Source organism: Sinohyriopsis cumingii, chromosome 1 (assembly GCF_028554795.1).
Source record: "Sinohyriopsis cumingii isolate HCF-2022 chromosome 1, ASM2855479v2, whole genome shotgun sequence".
In the NCBI taxonomy this organism is placed as follows: Eukaryota; Metazoa; Mollusca; class Bivalvia; order Unionida; family Unionidae; genus Sinohyriopsis; species Sinohyriopsis cumingii.
The window spans coordinates 139105228-139123305 of record NC_142961.1 but is presented as its reverse complement, the minus strand read 5'-3'; the positions used below and the strand labels follow the sequence as shown (position 1 = coordinate 139123305).

Below are 18078 nucleotides of genomic sequence, written 5' to 3'. Positions count from 1 at the left end.
GGTAATGTTGCTGCCCCAACAGACACATTGTAAGAGTTGACCAAAGATCCTGACATACATGAATCATTGTGGTCAGAGTAAACTGATGTGTTTTTCAATGCTTTAATGAAAACATGAAATCTAACTGAGTAACTTTATAGATATAGCCTTATTTGGACTTTCTGCCTTGTCCAAACCAGCACCCTCCTACCCACCCCATAAAAAAAGATGCAAAGTTGACATAATTTGAAATGCATTCCAAGAACCTTTTTTCCATATATAAAAGTTACATTTTCTAAGTTAAACCCATGTTTCTTACCCAGCGAAATTCCTTTACCCGTGTATAGTCATTCAAGATGGTCACAAACAGGTGTGAGATCAGCTAGAGGTCTCTTAAGTTGATACAGCCTATTTATTTTCCTAACCAGGTACTCATTAGCTTCTATTGTGTATAAGACTCATTGCCCACCTGATATTATGGCTACATAAATCCACTTTGTTTACTGTATTGCTTGAGGCCTCTTTGTTAAAATGTTGTTATTTGCTCACCACACATGTTATTGCACATGCTGATTTAGTAGCTTATGGATCAACATGTTTGTTGGAACACCACTCCTAATCATTAGTATTTGGAACACCGGTCTAAGGTAGCACTCTACAGTTTCATACTTTGTGTATAGTTAGAATTTTAAAGAAAAAGAATTTTCTCGGGTTTCCTCACTGGTTATACTGGTTATTAATTAAAAGGCCTTGTATATCTTAGGTATTGTTCAAAGAACCTTTAATTTTCGTTATTTTGGTGTATGATTGACATGTGTAATATGGGTTATAGAGTATACAGCTTGGCCTTACTCCAGATACACACCTTTCATATGCACCAGATATGGTCATTTTCACTTCCTGAACTTCAGAGGTAAATTATAAAATAAGAGATGATACATTTTTTACATTTGATATATTTGGTAATTTATGCCTTGTACTTTCAGAAGCTGGTATTGTCTAGTCTGGCAAAATTCATTTTCCCTATTTGAATAGCTTGCTAAGGATAGTGTAATTCAGATTAATTCATGCTGATTTCTTGAGCACAAGGGAGCATTCATTTTGGTTAGCAGTGTGCTTAGATCATGGACAGTATCCAAAAGTACAATAACACAAAACAAAAACTGTCAGCCACATTACATTAAAGTAGCATAGAGGTATACCAACATTATCTCCACCAGTGTATCCCCCAGGGGTGTAAAACTGAGGATTAAAAAAAAACCTTGGTGTCAAAACTGGGGGTCAAATAAAAAATGTGGGGGTCAAAAATGTACTGACAAATTTTCATCTGACTCGTACTTTTTCAGCTTGAAATAGGATTGTGCAACTTGCACAACATACTCTCGCTTTATCTCTCTAAACATACAAATAAACCATCATGCACAATTAACAAACAAATGTATTGTCCATTCAAAGAATACTTTTATTAGTTCATTTTTCTTCTAAAGTCATGCTTTTAACAGTCTCCTTATAATCTTTTTGAAGCAATATTATAAACCAACACATTACATACAAGCCAATACAAAATGCCTAATAAATCTTTTTAACCAAATGGCAGTTAATTTACTGCCTGTCATAAAATGTGTACTATCATCGATTTCACTGTACTTTGTCCTAGAACAGATTTATCCAAAAATCAAGAAGGCTAATGATTCATCTTCTTTCTAATAAGTTACACTTGAACTTTAAGATCTTTCTTTTATTGCAGCAAAGTTAAAAACCAACAAAATCTGCAATGACCCCCTGACTGTAATCCAAATAAACGCATTTGTCTCGTTTTACTGATTTCTTTGTTGTCAAAGAATGTCTTGGGTTATAATGTGTTCTCCAGATATCTTGTGGCGAACGAGGGCAGATTTTAAAAAATTTTTAAACCATGTCATGAAAGGATTATTCACTTTTGCAATCACGCGATGAGAAGTCACACCAGTAATCCTAATGGATGTGCCGTATTCCAGTCAAGTGAGTTATTTTCTCCATTGTTCATTAAGTTAGATCCACATTTACTCTTTTGCATTCTGCTACTTTCACTTTCTTTGCTAATGATTCTTAGTGCACGACGTTTTAATCTGGAGATCACTTTCTAGTGCAACAAGCATTGATGTTAAACATCAAGATGATATCTTGCTGAGCTCGACGGAAATCGTGTGAGAGCTTGCGAGATTAGGGGAAGCTACTCCGTCATCACATTGCCTATGCTAGTCTGGTTCCTTATTTTGTATGTTTCCTGCGTTGCACTCCGCTTTACGAATAGAGGAGCGCAACACAGTAAACAAAGCGGGGAACCAGTCAATGCATATGCTTAAGTATACACGATGCCACCCTTTGTCCAATGCATTGGATATTAAATAAATCCTGATTGCATTAGGCGAATCCTTTGCGTAAAAAAAACTTATGGCAGCAAAATGTATGCGCCAATTTTCTCTAGCGTGCGTCCCTGACACACAAATGTGCGTAAAGGGAAACACTGTCTCCACTGTGCATGTTTTAAATGCGAACAATTTCACCTTACATATGTCACTCTCTCAAAAGTACATAATAATGGCAAGCACCCCCTTTAATCATAGTAGTTGGAACACGTCTAAATCACTAGTGGATGGAACACAAATCTAAATCATTAGTAGTTGGAGACCGCTTCAGTGGCCTAGTGGTTAGAGTTTCTGCCTTGGAAGCAGGAGGTTGTGGGTTTGAACCCTGGCCGAATCATACCAAAAACGTACAGAAATGGTACTTACAGCTACCTCGCTTGGCGCTCAGCATTAAGAGGGCCCGGTGTCAGAATTATGTGACTGGGTGGGACATCATGCTACGTGTCTGCAGCATGATGCTCCAGTGCTAGACATCACTATAAAATGCCACACTGCAGACATCATAGAGATATGACTGAAAAATTGTTAAAAGCTACGTTAAAAATCCTAATCACACACACACATTAGTAGTTGGAACACCAGTCTAAGTCATTAGTAGTAGGAACCCCAGTCTAAATCATTAGTTAATATTGAAAATATAAGTCTGTGTTAGTATGAATTTATTTAATTCTCAGTACCTCAGCATCAGTCTCTTCTTTTTGGTGAATAGTGACAAATTATCGGACCTTTTTGATCATTATTAAGTAAAGAAATTTTTTCCATTATTTGTCTGGTTTCTTTGGGCATATAAACCTGTGTGACAATTTTATTTATGTAAAATGAGGATCTATGGCACCCACATCACAGACATGCTGATGGTTGCTGTTGCAGGTTAGATCATTATTATACAGCATTCAGTAGTTTAGCATAGACATGTATTCACAGAGAAGTAGAGAACAAAAATGTGTAAAATTCATACCATTGTTGATAAGACATACAAATTTACTTGTACTTTTTTTCTGAGCTTAAGTACACTATATCTCATTTTGAATTTTCAGATAATTCACAAGACACTGGTAGCTAAATAATGTACCCACCTGAATCCCTCTTCCACCTTCTCCCGGTGGCCAAAATTGGGGACGCACACATGTGTACTTGCACACGCACACATGTACTTGCACACACACACACACACACCGAGCCTTTTTTACATTAAAATCTTCACCAGCTTCATCCAGTTTTATAGAAGACCCTGTTTTCTGAAGACAAAAGAAAATTTTGCTGGCAATTTAAAATAAAACATAGTTCAACTGCAAACTGCATAACGTATCTCTGGGTCTGTGCAGTTTATTAGGAGTAATCAGTTTGAACACACAACATAGACCCTGATCTGCTGGTGCATTATGCAATGGCCGATCAGTGTCTATCTTGCTTGCAGTTTAACTTATTGACAAGTATATCCAGTACAGTATACTGACAGTATACATGTACAGTACAGAGATAATCAAACCGTTAATTAGAATCAGCTCCTACTAATAAAATCATTCATGTGGTCTTTTGTACCAGAGTTTATTTCACCTGTTTTTAAAGTAACAATTGAATTTCACCAATCTTTGATGATTTATTCAAGCAGATTTATTCAAGAGGTGGTAGTGATCTGAATAAGAGTAGTACAGTTTTTAATTATTGATATTGAGATCTTGTCATTAATGGTAGTTCTCTGACCTGATGCTAATACATTCTGTCAGACTAGTAGATCTCATAATTTCAACAGTATAGTGGCCAGTAATCTAGACATTGTAGGAAGGACTAGTGAAGATTCAGCAAGTAAATTTTTCAATCTATTAGTCATTCTAGTGACGGAGAAATTTCAGGTTAAAATGATAGGCTAACAGGTAATAGGTGAATTTGATGTCAGCAAATTAATGTTAGCTACAAATCCAATAAACACCTGTAATTCATAATAAACACTCCTTATTTGAAAGGAATATTTAGTCATAACAACATCTACACAGTTCAACCTGTTTTTGAGGACATATCACATTCATTAAGGTGGGGGGGTCATTTAAAGTGCAGCCCCAGAGATCTCAAAACAATTAAAATGCTGCATTAGAGTATATTGTTACATGACTCTTCCGTTATCAAATTATTGTAATTACATAGTATTTTATCAGGTTTGGCTGATAAAAGCTGTGAGAAGGCTGTTGAAAACTTGTGAGAGAAAGAAGATGGGCATTTGTCCTCTTAAAAACTCTCACAGCTGGTCATCTGTGTATATTTTGTAGCACATAAATAAATGTAGATATATATATTTATATACATCACAAACTTCCTAATTACCTGGTTTGTCTTGTCACAAGGAGGAATGAGTGTATGTGTTTTAGATGTTTATATATGCATTTAGTGTAACTATATTTGTGTTTTGGTGTCTGTATTGATACAATGTTTATCTTATTCCAGTTAGACACTTGGTGTCTGTATTGATACAATGTTTATCTTATTCCAGTTAGACACTTGGTGTCTGCATTGATACAGTGTTATTCCAGTTGGACACTTGGTGTCTTTATTGATACAATGTTCATCTTATTCCAAACTGGACAGAGTTAGCTGATGGGATTGTCTTCAACCTCTAATCTAAACAAATTTTTAGGATGGTGCACTTTATTGGCCTATACTGATGCACAAATGACGAAATAAATAAGTAATATTCAGATTTGGTGATGTCACCAAAATTCTCCCATTAACTCATTCAGCCCCAGAGGTTTTTGTCGTTTTCGCCTGAAATGCGAGTAGGAAACACATTTTGGGGGCTATTTCAGAATACATTGTAATACATCGCCTTTCAACAGATTTTCCATGAGACTAATGCCTGGTTGTATTAGAAACATCATTTTGCATGCGCATGAGCAGAAGGGTAAAAGTTGGAGTTCTTTTTGTTTTTGCTTAATGGACCCATCATTTATGTATGGAGACCACTCTTTATTCCAAATGCCCACTTTATCCTAGTTTTTGCAAAGGATCACCTGTCTGTGTGCAGTTCAGACTGGTCTGCCTTAGATCTGAGGCCAAAAGGTCTAACATCCAGACACATAATTGCATTCCGACCACAAGCGAATTTTGGGTGAAAGAAAAAACAGGTCCAAAAAATTAGGTTGTTCACTCAGTATTTTGTAGTGCAACTCAAACTTTCAAATTATTTGGTATCATTGTAGAGCTATATCTGTCTGCCTTTTTGTAATACCACCCACTTTGGTGTATCATAAGTGACCTTGATGCTGCAGAGCTCGGAAATAGGGGACATGCCTACAGGTGGGATTGGGGCCAAATGAGTTAATGAAAAAAAAATTATTTGATACTTCTAGTAAAACTGTTAAAACTTAATTATTGTCATTAGAATGTGCAATGTTGCACTTGGATTGAGCTGTCAGGAGGACATTATCAGATGCTGGTTCTCCTATAATGATTAAGATATTGGTGATTTGAATTTGTAAAATATAAGAGGACAACGGCTGGTTTAGTTGGAAAAATTTCTCTCTGGCTCATTCAAGGTGCAGCATTGGAAAAACAATGATAATTGATTCCTATGTTAGACCTGGTTAACCAGGCCTATATTTCAAACTGATGACCACATTTTTTGGCCAATTATTAATATGTAGAAACACTTGATTGACAGAGTTGATAATGGTGAATGTTGAACATAAGTATGTGCGCATGGATTTGGTGCAGAAAGCAAATGAAAAGGCCAGTTTGTGTTATATCTTGTAGAGGTATTAACAACAGAATTGAGATTTTACAGTACAAATGCATAGTCCTAAAGTTTACAGTACAAATACATAGTCCTAAAGTTTACAGTACAAATACATAGTCCTAAAGTTTACAGTATACATAGTCCTAAAGTTTACAGTATACATAGTCCTAACGTTTACAGTATACATAGTCCTAATGTTTACAGTATACATAGTCCTGAAGTTTACAGTATACATAGTCCTAAAGTTTACACTACAAATACATAGTCCTAAAGCTGAAGTTTAATTAGGTCATTTCATTCAGCCATAACTGTCTTCTTTATTCTGAATTCTTTATGCAATAAGGATCAGAAGATAAACATTTAAGTCACCAGCTGAAAGATTGCCAAATTTGAGAAAAGAGACCTGTCAGTGCTGGGCGCTGCTCTTGCTTTTCTAGTGTATACAGTTTATATTGTATCCTCCATTGTACATTAACTTTCTGTAGCAACAAACAGACAAATACTAATTATTGCACATTCTGTTCTCTAATTTTCTCAGAGCTGTTCATAAGAATTTCATACATTTGCTATTTTATTTCCTAGTTTGGTACGGATTGCATTTTTTTAATTTGATGAACACTGCAAGGCATGAGACTAAATCTTAAGCATCAGGATGATGTCTGTTAGAATACATCGGACAGTTTAGTGACCAAGGCTACTTCAAGGTGCATTTTATTAAATGGCTTTGTTAGAATTAATGTTCTCACAGTGTTAGGTACTTTGATATCCAGTGTGCATAGAACATCTGCGATTTGAGCTGTTAGCCTAGTTTATATTGATCAAATGTGCCTTTAATTATGGCAGAAGCAATATGCTGACAACTTTGAATTAAATGCTTAAAATCAAATCGCTTAGCATAATTTATTTATAATTCCTTTACATATTTTTAGTGTTGTTGTCTGCATAAATACACAAATATACTACTTATCTAAGATCTGTTACTTTTTGTCACAATACAAACATGTATGGTATTGAAGTGTATTTGGTTGACTGTTATATCTTTTCAGTCATTTTCACTAGCCAAGAAGAGGATAGTTCATTATACAAGTTTCGATGCAAGGAAACGGGCCAATGCAGCATTTCTCATTTCTTCTTATGCTGTAAGTATTCCTTATACAACTTTTATTCATTGCATAGTCAACAAAGTTGATCTTAAGAACTTATTTTGATGTTTTAAGTCTCCCATGATAAGCCAATGCCTGGTGATGACCTATTCCCCAGTGTTCAAAAGATGTTGGCAGATGTTCATATAAGAAAGATTTAGCCAGTGTTATAACAGCCCCTTTGTTCAGAAAATTTACAAAGCAAGCCACTTTGCCATTAGAGTATTACTGCAAAAGCTAAAAGAGATAAAACATAATTTTTAGCTAATGTGACCAAACAGCCAGTTGAGCTTATGGTACAAACGTGTATCCATCAAGTATCTGCTGTCGATAATTGCTTGTTACAGCTCAGTTGAGCTTATGGTACAGCTGTGTATCCATCAAGTATTTACTGTCAATAATTGCTTGTTATAGCTTAGTTGAGATTATGGTACAGCCATGTATCCATCAGGTATCTACTGTCAATAATTGCTTGTTACAGCTTATGGTACAGCCATGTATCCATCAGGTATCTACTGTCAATAATTGCTTGTTACAACTCAGAAGACCATTACGCAGGTGCAGTTTTGATCAAACTTGGCATATGGATGTATCTCATCAAGATTTTGGAATATAGAGCAAGATCCACACAAAAATGATTATGTGGTCATGCATCAGATTCTGTGCCTGTCACCAAACTAAAAACCACATTTCTGATTTGATTTTCTGCAATGGGTTTACACGATCAGTACCTCAGACAGGTTTTTGTGTGTGTGTGTGTGATTTTGATTTTTAACGTAGCTTAACAATTTTTCAGTCATATCACTCAATGTCTGCAGTGTGGCAGTTTATTGTGATGTCTAGCACTGGGGCATCATGCTGCAGACATGTAGCATGATATTCCTCTCAGTCACAATATGCTGACACCAGGCCGACCAGTCCTAACACTAACCTCTTAATGCTGAGCGCCAGGCAAGGCAGCTGTTAGTACCATTTTTGTAAGTCTTTGGTATGACTCGGGTGGGTGTTTGAACCTGCATCCGAGGCGGACATTCTAACCACCAGGCTACCAGAGAGGTCAAACAAGTTTGATAATAAGTGAGACTTAAACATGTCTTAGATGGGATCTTGCATCTGATTGGCTGAGTGTGTGAGCATCATAGGAATTTGAAAATTCACATTTCTGCAATGGAAATCAATCCTTCTGCAGTGTTTTCCATTATGGATCTAGTAGTTGTTGTGAATGCCCATGTGATGGCTTAGAGTAGACCAATTCTGTATTATTGACCTTAACAAAAAGTAGCAGCAACATAATTATGTTATAGCAGATGTCCACTACATCACATAGAACTTGTTATCTGCTGGAGGAGACATTGCAAATGCTCTTTTAAGGTATAATGTATTTTAATATTTTGACCCATAAATAAAACATGTTAATATAACATTGCAAAAAGATGAATGTCTGAGGAAAGAATCCTCGGTGAATATTTTGGTGAATTGATTTTAATAGCCATGGTTGGGGGGGGGGGAGGGATACTCCTAAATGGATGGCTGTATCAACATGGGGTTTTCATCAATAAATTTTTTATGGTGCCTCATTTGGTCCTAAATGAAATGGTGCTCTTTGTACATCTATTATGGCTGTTGTAAAAATCTATTGTCACTACACTTCCTGAATGAATGGGTCTAGTCTTGAATTACTGGAAATTCTTTTCAGCTATTAGAGCATAAGTCTCTTCAGTTACCATAGACTTTCTGTTTTTACGCAGACTGCTAAGCCATCTTCACTTGCCAAGGTTCCAGTATGATAATCCTGTCTACACCTTGGCGCATCAAACAGATATATTGGTGCTTTGTCCTGATGACATCTATTCATTTTCATAAGTTACTTCCTTTAGTATGTAATGTGATCTAACCAATAACGTGGTGCATTGTACAAAATCTGAAAATGGTGGGGGCAATTGACGTAAAAAGGATACTTTGGAATTTAACATCGAAAGTATGACTGTACCAGAGGGAAGCCATTACCGGTGTATTTGAGTGAAATATATTTGTGCAAACACAGACTGGCACTGGAAAATTGATTTTTTATCAGTCTATTTAAGTTGTGTTCTCTCCTTGTCTCGATTATGTAGGAACAGTGTTCAGATTTGAACATCTTAATTTTTATTAGATGTGGTGGCTTGCCACTGCATCCAGTGAAATTCACAGACCCAAATCACAGAAATATTTGCTTGACATTCCAGGGTTTAGATAGGGTTATCACACTGGTATCTTGGCTTGCTGCTGCATCCAGTGAAATTCACAGACCCATATCACAGAAATATTTGCTTGATATTCCAAGGTGTAGATAGTACCTTGGCTAGCAAAGATTATGCTAAGCACATACCATCTGTACAAAAATATAATTACCGGTTTGGTAAGCTGACAGATTTACTATTATCAAACTTAAATGTGAAAATGATGAAAAACATAATCGTTGAAATATTTTTTGTACGAGTTAGGATTATATGCTGATTTAAAGTCGGTGCAGATGCAACTTTATTTGGTACATTACAATTTTTTATTCTACTTAACATGTACTGCAAAATTGTTCCTAATGTCAATTTAATATTTTATTATAAGTTAAGTTAATAATGTTTTTCATTGTGATCCATTTTTCCATTTTTGAGGAATTGACATGAATACAGATAAAACATTAATATGAAATTACTGAAAATAGTATGTCTATAATCTCCCAAACAGCAGTGATTCTTTCAAAACCAAAATTAAGTCTAAAGTTACTTGAATAAACTATGGAATCCAAGCTAACATTGGAAGCAGTAATAATCGAGGTTAAATTCCTAAAGTGTACACAATATAGAAAAAAGGTTAGGGTCAGGTCTTCAGTAAGTGCTGGTGAGAGAAAAAAAGCATTTTTTTTTGCATATTGCAGTGGTAGTTGTTTTCTCTAGGACATGCATCATCTTTTGACATTGAACTCTTAAAATGAGTCTCAGTGATAGATATTATTGTATTTAGTGTAAAAGAAATAATACATAGTTGTTAGTTCTGCTGGTAATTGCTCCTGTGGCCTAGTGGTTAGAGCATCCACTTCGAACGCAGGAGGTCGTGGGTTCGATCCCTGGCTGAGTCATACCAAAGACTTACAAAAATGGTACTAGCAGCTGCCTTGCTTGGCGCTCAGCGTTAAGAGGTTAGTGTTAGGACTTGACGGCCTGGTGTCAGGATAATGTGACTGGGTGGGACATCATGCTACATGTCTGCGGCATGATTGCCCCAGTGCTAGACATCACTATAAACTGCCACACTGCAGACATTATAGCGACATGACTGAAAAATTGTTAAAGCTATGTTAAACACCTAAAACACACACACACACACACACACACACACACAGAGTTCTACTGGTCATAGACCATAGGAGCTTATGGCATGGTCTTTTGACTGTTAGTACAAGTTTATTACCATTACTTCTGCCAAGCTATATGACAGATTAACATGAAACCTTACTCATGCATTTATCCTATGGTCTGGTTGGTTCTAAATGAAAATAGTGCCACCACGGTGGCAGTCTTAAAAATAGGTTCTCAGTCTTGATTACACATTTCGAAATTGTACTGTAATTTCGAATGTAAGTGCAATTACATCCTCCTTACTGCAGTCAGAATGAAATAAGCATTAAATTCCATAGCATCTTTTTGATAATTGCAACTGAAAGACTTCATATTTTTCCCCACATTATGATTTCAAAGATTCAATGACAGAAACAGAAACACATTTGCAGATGTCAACATGCTTCTCCCTCGCTTCTTCAATCCGATGTATTTCATGTGGAATTGTCACATATACATAGCTGCCAACCCTCATGAATTTGGTGTGAATTTCACAACTTTTTCAGCGATTCACGGATTCACGCCGTAAGACAAAAATTCACGAATTTTCATATTCCTCAATTATTTTAAATCTTTAATAAAATAACCGATTTCCTGTTAAGCGCTAGTCGTGATATTCGCAGTTGCCGAAACGGTCCGGTACCGCTGGTCATGATATTAGTAGATCTGCAGCCGATTAGTACAGTTGGCCCGGTCACAAGCATTTTAGCCTATTTTGATCTATATGTATAAGATTAGTTTTACAAATGCTTTTGAGAGAAACTGGGGCCTAACCGGAAATTTGCTCAGCGCATGCGTCAAAACACTGATTTGCGTTACCGTTCAGCATCGCATGTAAGATTTTGAAAATGTCTTCACCACCAGGGAAAAAGAAATGTATTATTCAAAAAGTGAAGTTTAATTGGAATATATCAAAAATTGGCCGTGCATTCTGCCATTAAACATTGATATTCATTCATGCTTTTTGCACTCAAGTGTGCCATCGCAGAGACGATGTGAGGAAGAATGTCGGTTGCAAAAAACACGTAGAAGTTGGGAAAATTAAGAATTCGCAGATTTCAGCTCTGGAATATTTTAAACCATTGGCGGAAGACCCGCAGGCTTCCAACGCTTAAGCATTATTTGTGAGTTTTCTTGTGTCAAACACAATCGACTTTTATCAGCTGTAGACCATGCCATGCTAAACATTTGTTCTGACATATGTTCCCGGACTCGAAAATCGCTTCCAAATTTTCCTGTGGAAGAACCAAAAATGCTGCAGCTCCTGTGCATTTCTCACAGCAACAGTGACAGCGAAAGAGTATTTTCTTTAGTGAGGAAAAATAAGACAGACTTTAGGGCCTCCTTAGCTGCAGAAAATTTGTCAGCAAGTTTAGTCCACAAGATCAACCAGCAGGCAAGAAGTCTGAACTGTTTAGAAAACAAATTTACGATCAAGCAGTTGAGGAAGTTCAAGTCTGCCACAGTATCATGTCTTGATAAATAAATATTTCTGCATATATGTAGTGTTTAATTTTTATTTTGCAAATTTGATATAGTGTAGTATTGACGGTCGGAGTAGTCAGAGTGGATGGAGTTATTGTCATGGTATTTTTCACGAATTCATGTCCAAATTCACGACTTTTTTTTCCCTATTTTCACTAATTTTGGGCCTGGAAGGTTGGCAGCTATGCATATAAATCCAGTCCATAATCACAAAATTTCGTAGAATCGAAAAATAATACCAAAATCTATTCATTCCAGATCAAATGGAAAAGTTGTTGCAGTGCGCATTCATTCACAATATTACACCAAATTTCAATTTTAACTAGAAACACCATTTTCTTTTGAAAGTTATGTCGAGCGTGCGCCTAAGTTCAAATTTATCTGGGCACAGTAATAATTGTTGCTGTTGTGTAATGATGAATCTACACTTATGTATTTAGTTTGGAATACAGCATACATTCAGTTAGTTTGTCTCTTGTAGACTGTATTTTGTTAATATAATTAAGCATTAGGTAGAATAAGAAAATGAGCATATAATAAAAAGGTTACTGCATTTGTATGGGAAAATATGAACTCATTTTGTCGGATGGATATACTGCACTCCCAACGTCGTGCAGTATTCCATCCGAAAAACTCATTCATATTTTCCCATACAAATGCAGTAACCTATAAATATTGCCGTGTGGTTTTCACCAGAAGACATTATTATGTCTAGTTGGTCCTAGATGAAAATGGTGCTTATCTGATGCCCAATATGACCACCAGAGTGCTCATCTTAAACATGTTGCTGAGTGAAAAGTTATATTACCATGAAGCTTTTACCGGAAGACTTCATAAGAAAGTCTTAAATTAAAATAGCACTGCTTGTATGTTTAATATGTTTGCCAAAATGGCCATATTAAAAACCCTGTTATCACTACTCCAGAATAAATTATGATATCAACAGGGGTTTTCAATGAAAGACTTCTTATGATATTTAGCTGGTCCAGAATGAAGACAAAATCTATCTCCTCTAAACATTTTTTGTCAATGTAACATCCACGAGTCGCATCAATAGAGCCTGTTTCACTTGATATTTGGTGCTGTACTTTTACAATGTAGACTAATCTGCTACTTATGCGTGTATCAGACTAAAATGAATCTGTGACCCTGTTTAATGTATCTTAAATGAACTTGATGCTAGAGAGCTTGGAAGTAGAGCACTACCTCCTAATAAACAAATGTGGCACCAGGGGTTAATGAGTTAAGTACAAGTATGTGTGGGGTCTCCCAGAGGCAGTCTAGTGGTTCAGAATGTTATGGTTCACCCTAATTGGACTATGAATTTTCATCATACAGTTGGAGCATTTTCCTCCTGGAAAAGTACCAGCAAAACAGTAGCAACAGGTTAGTAATTACATCATTAAAATTATTCCCCCCCACCACTACATATTTCTGATCATTTTTATGCAAATCTTCATTTTTGTCAAGAAGACAGTTTCAGCCCTGCTAAGCACTGTTCATTTGTAGTATCTTGTTTACCATGCACTTGCTACCCTTTTAAAGAACAGTTCTTGTTCTAGCATACTTGTATTACCAAATGTTTATCTACATTACCTGGATTGTGTATTGTGAACCAGGTAAAAAAATAATTTGAAAGACTCATTGTCATGTATTTCCTGATATGGGTTTGAATAGAGCCATTGAGAAGTCTGTATGAGAGGTATCACTTGTGTACATGTAGTTGGCATATTGCCTGGGTCCTTTAGTCATCTGTTACTAAGAAATTAATACATTAAGCTAATGTTACAGGTCCTTCACCTATTGTTAATAAGGTGGGTTATCACAGGACAAGCACACAGTAATGTTACCACATGAGGGGTTTAAAGATAATGCTGTATAGTTGATAAGTGTTAATGAGCAAGTCAGGTAATTTTTGTTCAAGTCATGTGATATCTTTATAGTGTCTGATATATTATTCCATAGTGAGATCAAGAGTGGAGAAATACATGTACCGTATATACTCACATATAAGCCTGTTTGCATATAAGCTTATCCCCAAACTGAACAGGTATAAACACTAAAAAGTGCATGACCCGCGTATAAGCAGACCCACAACATGTTTGAAAAGTCATTTATTTAATTTTGTTTTCTTATTGTTTCTGCCTAATGTGTTTAATTTGATTGAACAATGACAAGAATTTACCAATCGCGAGTTGCTGTAACACTACCTCTCCCTTTTGACTCGATTATTGTTTGTTTATGCATTACTGCATTGGACATTTTATATCAGTGCACATGTAATTATGTTTTTACTTTGCTTTGAAACTGTAAATACCTAACTCGTTAAAATGTAATCCCAGTATGACAAAACAACAAACAAACAATACGGTTCGATTCAACCCACACAATTAGGCTACTAAACGTATTTGCATAATGGCACCACCGCATGTACATTGTAGGTTTGATTACGCGATGAATTAAGTACATCCCTTGGAGTCGAATCATAGGTACTATTACGCTAAACTTTAATGATATCTCCAAAATACAAAAAGAAAGTTACAGATATAATGCTTAGAAAATTATGCTAATACCGTAAAAGCTGAGTTGTAGTTTGCTTTATGTAAGCAATCTTACACCATACCTGTCAACTTTCACACCGCGAGGATTAAAAAAACCTGATATTTGGTGTCGCTCCATGCCTACCTCCTGATTTCATAAGATCTTCCATTTTTTGCAGAGAACATTATGTCTTCGATTTTCATTTCTTCTAAATAAGAAAATTCCTACATGTTCTGTTGTATCAGCTGTGAATTATTGCTGTGACGAAATAATTATTTTACTATAAAGAATTCGCTTCTTTACTAAATAGAATGTTACATAGAAATATTATTCATGTAAATTAATGATTTTGTTTACCTCTGAAATAATACAAAAGCAAAAATATAAACCAGAAAGAAAGAAAAAAAAACACAATAATAAAATCGTCCTCAAATTAAATCCCAAGAATGATCACTATGAATTCTGCAACTCCATATGCTATAGCGCCATTACCACAAAAGAAACTTACACGAGTGAACACCTGGCATTTTTATACCATACATACCAATGTTAATTACCATTGTTAAATTAAAAGAAGGAATGAAATACATACCACACAAGAAATGTGTTCTCAAAAAAATAATTCAGACTACATGCTTTATAATAAACAATACTAAATGCTTTAGGGGCCCTGTGTGGCCGAGTGGTCTAAAGCGCTCTCCGTTATGGATCACTGCCATTTCACCTCTGTCTGCATGGGTTCGAGTCTAGGATTCCGCCAATGTGGGTATGTGAGAAAGCTTGCCAGTAGCTTCTCATGGGTCGGATGTTTCTTCCCGGGGTTTTCCTGGGTTCTTCCTCCACCATTAATACTGGCTGCCATGCATAGCCTATCGTGTGCTGAAAAATGGCGTTAAACCCCACAACAACAACAACAATTAAATACTTTATGAGTTGACAATAAGAGAATAAGGTTGGATATGCAATGAGGGGGACCGCTCCGGTTGCCTAGTGTTAAGAGCATCAGCCTCAGAAGGTGAAGCTGAAGGTCATGGGTTCGATCCCCAGCTGAGTCATACCAAAGACTTACAGAAATGGTACTAACAGCTGCCTCACTTGGTACTCAGCATTAAGAGGTTAGTGTTAGGACTGGTCGGCCTGGTGTCAGGATAATGTGACTGGGTGGGACATCATGCTACATATCTGTGGCATGATGCACCAGTGCTAGGCATCACTATAAACTGCCACACTGCAGACATCATAGCAGTATGACTGAAAAATGGTCAAAGCTACGCAAAAAATCCAAATCACACACACACACAATGATAGTACGGTACCATGAGACTAGCTATTTTTGGTAACTTTAGTTCAACAAAATTGCAAATCTTTTATTTGCCTATCAATTGCTGGTTCTTGCATAACACACAATAGTGTAGAATGTGGATTCTTTGAATTACGACAGTGGGCCAACCCTTTTCAAAAAATAGTTTCATGGATAAGGATTAACTTTTAGTTAGTTATGCTGGCTTTCTTGCTTGTTTATTTAAGACTAATCTTTAGCTGTTGTGCACTTTGACCACAGCTGACCAAAATATGAAAATAGGGCACATCCTGGGGGAATATAAGGCATGTCACAGGGAGAAATGGCAAGTCTTTTTGCGAATTTCATGCATATTGGACCAGGAAGATCAATTAATATTTAGTGAAAACGGGGCTTTGAAAATGCCATGAAAAGTCTCCCAGTTTTAGGTCCCAATCTCTACTTTTTTTTATTCAGTCTCCTTACTTGCCTTTTGAAAAGTTCATAGGTATGCCTTACACCCCGTTTTACAAAACTATGGTAATCATGCTAATATTGTGGAATAAAAGGCAGTTACACATAATTGTACTGGTATAGTTACCGGTCAGAATTCCCTCTTATCACAAGCCAGTTTATGGGCTTTAATGATTAACTGGCCTATACTGCTGTCGCAAAACGAAAGACAAATTCGTCGACTATCAGCATAGGAGACACCGAAACATCAAGCTTTCCATTGTGTGGAAAGTTATTATATTTGTTCAGTTAAAACACAAAACTAAAATTGATTGATGTTGACCTTGGTTGATCTATATGAGAATTTTAACCTTTATTATTACCACTCTTCGTGAACATGTAAATTATGATGGTTATGTGCCTTGTACAACTAAAAGTGTGCACCTTTTTAAAAATATTATCTCAATTTGTAAGATCTTTTATATCACTGAAAATGAATAACCCATGAGCGCGTGATTCAACGTAAATGAAACAGCTGTTAAGGACTAGCTGAAATGTTATCTGGAAGAATGAAATTTGGTCGAAACAATAAAGCAAAATCTGCATCAAATATGTTTGGGAATAAGTAAGGATTTAAGTGACATTATGCACTCTCTGCACTGTGTAAGTACTGTACATTATAGTTCAGCATTGTCTCCCAGGTAAACTCAACCGGCCCACGAATTATGAAGTCTGCATTTACCTTTATTTAATTTTATGTTGGAGAAATCAGAAAATATGCACATGCAAAATAATAGTAAAATTAATCATAGTACTTTATAATAGTTTAGTAATTGTCGGGTCACCAAAAGTTATTTTTTTTTATATGCTATGTCTTAGGACATGGAAAAAATTATTGTTTCATGTCCCATTGTTTACAGCCATTACAGTTGTCAACAAAAAGGCCTAAAAACTGTCAAGTTTAGGCATTGGCTCGCAGGTAAGCTGCTCCCTTTCTTCCTGGCCTTTATTTTTTCCTAAATTATTTAGCTTATACGCGAGTATATACGGTAGGTCAGAAATCTCTAACAATCCACTCACCCAGTCAGACTGGACATTTTTAATTTTCCAGAATAAAATCTCATTCCACGAACTATTAGAGAAATAGAAAAGTTGACATGTTAATGACTAAATTTCATTTTGTGAGAAAGGTTTGGAATGTATTGTATGATCGTTCTGGCACCAGTTGTAAGTACAGTAGACTCTCAGTTATCCAAAGCCTGGGGGTCTAAAAGAAATTTGGTTAGTACGGTGTTTTGAAGAGCTGAAGCCCATGAAGGTATGGTGTGCATGAATCCGTAGAAATAGAGCAATTAACATTTCAGTTTTTCTATTATTCTGTTTCCATACTGCATATTTAGGAAGCCATTTCATTGGCACAGCATAAGACAAAAACAATAGCAAAAGTTATCATCGTCATTATTATAGTAATCTGCATGGCATACAGTAAAGACAAAATTTTCATTGTTGTGATCGAACATAAAATTAATGCCATTAATTGAATTAATAACAGGGTTATGAAAAGTGATTCAGTTATTGAATTAGTGACAAACAATAAACATAACCCACTTTCGATTACTCATAACTTAAAGTTTGTATAGACAGGTGTCACGATTCAAGAAATCAAACATGCTGCTCACAAAGGTTTTCA

At 36.0% G+C, this 18078-nt stretch overlaps 1 protein-coding gene across 9 annotated transcripts in view; it reads left to right on the top strand.

Annotated features, from left to right (window-relative positions):
• LOC149807999 (dual specificity protein phosphatase CDC14A-like) overlaps positions 1-18078 on the top strand; it is a 107751-nt gene that overhangs the window by 13571 nt on the left and 76102 nt on the right. For all 9 annotated transcript variants that reach the window (XM_089972235.1, XM_089972296.1, XM_089972278.1 and 6 more), the window contains exon 4: positions 7161-7253. In XM_089972235.1, coding sequence (XP_089828361.1) covers positions 7161-7253 — 93 coding nt within the window. The remainder of the gene's footprint in view (positions 1-7160; positions 7254-18078) is intronic.